General features: G+C 36.5%; 1 protein-coding gene across 1 annotated transcript in view; it reads right to left on the bottom strand.

The window, feature by feature from the left end:
* Nucleotides 1-1,337: 1,337 nt before the first annotated feature.
* Nucleotides 1,338-7,077, bottom strand: part of LOC110740399 (neuroligin 4 X-linked) — a 313,633-nt gene continuing 307,893 nt past the window's right edge. The window contains exon 8 of the mRNA XM_031661095.1: nucleotides 1,338-4,589. Coding sequence (XP_031516955.1) covers nucleotides 3,740-4,589 — 850 coding nt within the window. The 3' untranslated portion in view covers nucleotides 1,338-3,739. The remainder of the gene's footprint in view (nucleotides 4,590-7,077) is intronic.

The following is a 7,077-nucleotide window of genomic DNA, read 5'->3' as shown; positions in this document are numbered from 1 at the left end:
GATAAGTATTGTTTCATCTAAACTTATCTAAACACAGAAAAGGTACAATAAAAATATGGTATTTTAATCTCATGAGACCATCATCATATATGTGATCTATAGTTGTCCAAAACGTTATGCTATTTATGACTCTATATATACATACATATATATAGGATAGGTACATGTATACACATACATAATGTACACATACATGTACATATATGCATATGTTTGTATGTATTTCTCCTGTGTGCCTTCACAACATGATTGAGGCCAACAACATCTGAAGGATTTAGGAGTTCACATATGCCAAATAGTCTTGGTCCTTGCTATATTTCTTTACCTGATACTTAGCTAAGATTTTTATGCAGGACCTTGACTTACAGAGTTTGCTGAATAATTCTTGGTGAAAGATCGGGATATGAGGATATACTATCTTGTTATCCATCAAATTTTCCTGTCCAAGGGGGCATGTTTCCAAGTCCAAACAGCTTCCATTATGAAAGGGGAGTAATGCAGGTGCCTGCTCCTTAGAGCTACTGTGAATGTGAAACAAATTCATGATGGCTGGATTTACAGCAAGGAATTGACAAATGAGCACCCATTGGAATGACACAATTCTCTGCCTCTTGATTTTCTTTCAGTAGAATTTTTGCTATCACTTGAAGGTTTACTCATCTAAGGCTTTGTATTTGCAACTGTTAAGGCATTAGTGTGTTGAATACAACTCAAGACACAGTGACACAAGAATGAGTAGTAGTAGAAATAACAAATCCAAACACTCAGTTTCAGGCAGTGTCATCTCAGGAGCTTTACCAAACAGGGCTTAGTTTTCCAAAATCAGGCCTGCAGAGAGCCTCCTCAACTGTGCAGCTGGCCAAAGCTAAAACAATCATCCCATTATCAAATGTATTTATCCATTTGTAGCATATGTGAGAGCTATCAGTTAGCATTTACAAAGAAAAAGGTACTCAAAGAACAACAAAAGTAAATAAAATATGCCACCTACCAAGAAAGAACAGATGCGTAATTGTTTGCACAAAGCATTATAAAATATTGTGATATTTTATTATTAAAATGCGCTGAAAAGTTTATACATGTGTGTCTGGCAATATATATCTTCTATCATTACTTAAGGCAAAATAAGGAATAAAATCTCAAAATGATAGCACAAGGAACCATTGAACCTTATGTCCCTTTGAAGATCATGGAAAAGCCTAGGAAAGGATTTTTTTCTTACTTTTTCTCATTTTTTTCTTTTTTCTCTTTTTTTTTTTAAAATAGCAAGTATATTTTTCTCATAGAACTCTATGAGGATTCTATAACTTCTTTTCATGTAGAAATGAGATATCTTGTAAGATGTACTAAATCACTTTTGATCATAATCTCCTGTAAAAGCTAAAGTTATTTATTTAACAGGAACTCTTCTTTTCCGTAAGACGTCACAAGACTGTCATGTTTATTGTACATATTGCTAGTAGGAGACAATTGAAAATATAAAACAAATACTGGAATTCATATTACAGACAGACAAAACCAGCATGGTGCCACACATCACTTCCTTTGTAGTTTCATGGAGAGCCTGTTTGTGATTGCTCAGGTGGGGTCATACATTGCGTGCAGAAATGGCCTAATCATAGCTCTATGAAACAATGAATTGGGAATGAAATCTTACCATGTCACCTCTGTGTAGGAAAGAAATGTTGCTTCAAGTGTGCTAAGTGCAGATCATAATATTTCACGTATTTATATAAAGAGAATCACTTTCAAATTTAACCCAAGATAAGCAACAAGTTTTGGGGGTGATTTTATGTATATCTTAAATTTTTCTTTTTTCTAGAGGTGACTCTCCTACACTGATATATCACTACGGTTTGAGCGTAGGGATTCAGTAATCAAAGTTGTTATTGCAAAAGAGTCAGGTAGCTGGACAAATTTTATGGGGAATACCCACTTTAGTAGAGGCATTTAACATTGGATTTCTAGAGTAATCCACAATGGAGCCAAGGGACATGATCTTCAAATATCTTTGGCTACTGTTTCTTAGTAATGCAGTAATCTTTGAAAGACAAAATATAGAACAACTATTGCTACTGTGTTTCCTTCTGCCTTGTAACAATCCAAACTTTCCTGAAAATGAGAAATGAGAAAATGACAAGCAGTTGGAGAGACAAATATCTGATCCCTGGGTAACCAATTTAAAATGGGTGAATAAATTCCCTTCAGTATCTTGTCAGTGAAGATATCCTAATTTCCTCCTCCCCCCCAAAAAAAACAACCTATGCAAAGCAGTTTTAATGTTCTATCCTTTTCCCCCCATTCTTCTATAATATTCATTGTTTGGTGATCAGATAAATCCACAAAAAGTGATATTTTCAGACAAGCATATGTTTTATCTCATAAATGATATAAAAGATTTTTTTAAAATCTGCTTACTGATAAATAAGGGACTGGGTGCTTAAACAGAAAACACACATATCTTCCTTCAATCTGATTAGCTAAGCTGAGCAGGTACTTCATCAGCCAAATCCTCCAGCAGCTGCTAGGGAACATAGAGGAGTATTTACTCCAAGGGGCATAGTCCCACCAAAGGCAAGCTTTCTTCCTTTTTGGCAGGGTCCTGAAATAGGAAGTAACTCTTCCCAAATGTATTCAAAGGGCAAGAGCTACAAAACAGTACTTGTTTTTTTTCTTTTTTTCTCTGCTCATTCTCTGTGTGTGTGTGTGTGTGTGTGTGTGTGTAACTCAACAACTTTTAAATACATTCCACTTTTAGGACCTATGTCTGTGCTGCAATTTCATGAAAACTAGCAAATACAAATCAAATTTCTCCAAAACAATGGTCTCCTAAGAATGCTCTATATGCATCTGTGCAACCTGACAGGCAGAAATGGGCCACACAAAACTTCTGAGTCTTCTGTTTGACCTCACATATTCCTACAAATGAAAATCTCATGTCAGAAAATCTCATGCCTTTGTTTACATGTAATTAAAAAGAAAAGTCTCTTTTGTTGTGGAGGAAGAGAGGTGGTATAACTAATATGTGTGTAGAAGCATAACCTTGCTAAAAGTTCTTTCAAACTGAAAACACAAATAAAAACCTTTCTCTTTTTTGTTTGTCTGCTGTTTTTGTTTGAACTCAACAGCTATATACATTTTTATTTTTTACAAAGTTTCTTAAATATAGTTCAGGCTGGCAAAACACCTCCTTCCACAGAACCCTACGGATTTTGCTGTGCAGTCAATTCTTTTATTTTGATAATAAAATTCTACATTTCCTTGTCTCTGGATTACAGCTCTACGTGCTGAGTAAAAGCCCAAAGATTCTTTCTACACTTAAAAAGAACCATTCATTGTGTAGCCCAGATAGAAATGTTTAAATTTCCATTGTAATTAAAAAATATTAACCGTCCCTGGCTGAGTTTTGGAAGTGAGAGCTGCTACCATGATGTTGGAAACACATAGGTCCTTGAAATGGTGATGTCCTAGTCACACAAAATATCTGTTGGCATGGTAGAGATCTTAAAGCAGTATTGTAACAGAAACAGATACTATTCACATTTCATATGGTCAGAAATTGATCTCACAATACTGGAAAATGCCAATGAGAAGTGTCTGCTGGGATGGGATTACCGCCCTTTTGCATTTTTGTCTAAACTCAGTGGCAAAAAACCATTCCTGGTTTGGAGATTCTCTTTGTCTCTTCTATGTTGCTGAGGGGGTGTTGCAGAGGGATAGGAAGGGGAATACTGCCAAGCTATACTCTAGTGGTGGAATGTCCATGGGGTAAATTTGTACTGTTTTGTCCTCCACTAAAGGTGTTAAAAGTGTGCAAAGGCTGCATCCCCGTCAGTGTGTTTGGAATCATGGTGATGGTGTTTGGCGTCATAAGTGGGATGTCATCTGGCGACCGGCGCAGCGTGATGGTGTAGTCTGGTGGGCAGGTGAGCCTCAGCGTGTCATGTGCCTGCAGCGACTCACACTCGTGATCGTGTTCCAGCTGCTTCATCTGCAGAGACATGATCTCTTCGTTCTGGATGTGAGCGATATCATTTGTGGTGTTTCTCTGGGGACTCGGGCGCCTGTGAGTCTCATGGCGCCTCTTGTCCTTTTTGTAGTACAGAGCCGCAAAGGCTAAAATGTTGAGGAAGAGGAGCGATGCCCCGACGGCAATGGTGACACTTAATTCAGTGGAATAATCCCGTTTGGTTTCAATGAGGACAGTTGTGTCCTCGGGCCCCGTTTTGTGAGGGTCCTTAGAGTGTTTGGGATTGTTGGCAGGAGTGATTGCTGGGCGTTTGGTCGTTGGCCATATCTTGGCAGGAGATCGGCGGGTACCATAGGGAAATGATGTCATGTCTGGAGGAGGAACCTTTGTGGTTGTTGAAACGTACTGGAATATCTCGTTCAAGTTGTGCAAATGAGGAACGAGTTCCAACCAGAAAGCCACTTTCGTTGCCCGGTAGTGATCTCTCACTCTGGGTTTCAAGCCTATATGCAGGTAGAGCTGGTCTTTGGGATTATACTTGGACCAGGCCACTTCTTCAAAGCGGTTGGGTTTTGTGTGAATGAACTTGGTATCCTGAGGAACTGGTTGATTTGGATCACTGGGGATAGAAGGGAGAAAAAAAGTAAGGTCATACTCTTCCACATGTGACATGAAATTATCTTAAACCAATAAATCAGGAAGTTACAATCTGCTCTTCATATGTATTTTTCAATGAGCACAAAATACCCAAGCAGCAAAGGTACATTCTGCTTTAATCCTAGACATGTCTACCATGTTGTCTTTTCCTTGAAAAATTGGTTATTTTTCTTTTAAATATAAACCCTGATAGCAGTATTATGGCATTTTTATAACATGTCTACTATTTTTAAGGCATCAAATGATCTTCAAAAATAAAGGGAAAAAAGGAAAACTAAGTGTCCCTAGGAACATTTTCAGTATTTCAAGTTTCACTCTTTTTGAACTGGAAAACTCATCCAGGAGAGATTTGCTCCAAAGGGATATTTGGCAAGGTCTGGAGACATTTTTGGTTTTCATAGACAGATGGTAGTTTCTATGAAGGGTGGAGGTCAGTGATGCCACTAAACACCCTCTGGTGCACAGGAGAGACCCCCACAGCAAGGAAGTTATCTGGACCCAAATGTTAACAGTACTGAGGCTGAGAAATTCCGATTAAGAATTTTTCAACAAGTGGCCATTCTCGTTCTTGCTCAATAATTGCATTTGAAGTAAATGAACAGATGTTGCAGTTTTGAGTTGATGGGTGCTGATGAGTTGATGGGTGCAGCACAGCAACATGGCACAAGTATACATATGTAACAAACCTGTACGTTATGCACATGTACCCTAGAACTTAAAGTATAATAAAAAATAATAATAATAATAATAAACATTCAAAATAAAATAGGTGTTATAATTACAAGCTGTTTATAAATCAACACACGCATCATTTGTTAGCTCTCTTTTTGAAAGTTAAATACCTATGCACATGGACACTTTTGAAGACTGAGTCCAGAAAAGATGAAAGCACACCATATTTGCTGTAAGAAGTTTGTTAAAATGGTACATATAGTTATGGTGAGGTAAACATGTTTAGGATAAATAAGATACCCAGAAACAAGCTGAAGGCAGTTGCAGATGCTAAGTTGTGCTTAGAAGCTATACACTGAATAATTATCTTATTATTACTTGCACAAGAGGGCAAAAGTAGAAGGAGAATCATAAAAGTTTGGAGATAATTCATAAAACATAGAGCCTTTAAACATCTTTGCAACCAACTCTTTTAAGATAACACTTCCCCTTCAAAAACAAATATAGCAAATTCTCATTTCTTCCTTTTCTTATGGTTGATAAAGTAAGCTATAAAACCAATTACATCTTAAGGTTTAATTATTACAAAAAAATTGAAATTATGCATGGTAAAATGTCATCTAGTGGTTAATACTGAGCATTGAGATGTGATGTGCAGACCAAGGCAGGCAGGGAGTTGCAACATCCTGATCAATGGCTCCAGCTGTAAGCTAAGGTCCGTCTTCCAGGTAACTCCTCCTTAGGGGGACTTTTGTGAAGCTACCTATAGCCATTGCATATTGCCCTGTATGGCAGAAGGCTGCAGGAACAAGGAAGAGTATGTATCTAGTCATCACCAGACATTGTGCAGGATTCAACCAATGTACTTGACTCAGAGATGTCACATGTGCTAAAGGAAGATTTTCTGCCTTCAATCTGAGTCTGTGGTTGTGGTAAAAGAAATAATATCCCTGTATTTAAATTTCTGAAGCTCTAGCTCATTAACAGCTGTGAAATCTTGGGCAAATTTTCCAGTCAGTATTGGCCTTCACTTAGCCACCTATATATTGAATAAGAATATTAGGCTTAGAGATTAGTGATGAAGGTTGAAAGAAAATGACAAAATGTCAGACATAGGGTGATAATACAGCAAATATTTTCCCTTCATTTCCAATACAAAAATTAGAACACTTACAGTATTGCAAGGGAGGTGGAACTAGGGAATGATGGAGTGATATACTATATATCAGAGTATATACTATAATTCTATATTACATACATTATAGAGTATATAAAAGTATACTGTATATTACAAACTATAGATAAGTATACTATGTATCACATTTTATACTGCATACTAACCATATACTATATGCAGTGTGTATATGTGTGCATATTACATGTATATATGTATACCTGTATATCTATCTATAGATATAGATATAAGATGTATTATGTAATAGAGAAGAAAAATAAAGTCGACCTCTACCTATTAGTTGAATGCACACTAACTGCTGTGCTTTCACGTTACTAAGACATGTAACAAATACATGTAAAATCACATAGGTTCTAATACCATGAGATCTCATATTTATTCATAAACAATATATTTGGAAAGTCTACTGCTTTTTATTTAGTATGCATATATTTTGATATGGCTTTGAAAAATACTGAATTCATTATAGTATCTCATGTTTCTTTTGCTTCTTTAAGCCTTCTGAAAAAATTATGAAGTTTTTACTTATTTAATGAGTTGAAATAAAAATAAATGAATAAATATTTTAGGAAAAAATTCCTGC

This window comes from Papio anubis, chromosome Y (assembly GCF_008728515.1).
Source record: "Papio anubis isolate 15944 chromosome Y, Panubis1.0, whole genome shotgun sequence".
NCBI lineage: Eukaryota > Metazoa > Chordata > Mammalia > Primates > Cercopithecidae > Papio > Papio anubis.
The sequence above is the reverse complement of the archived record's forward strand: the minus strand, read 5'-3'. Positions and strand labels throughout refer to the sequence as shown.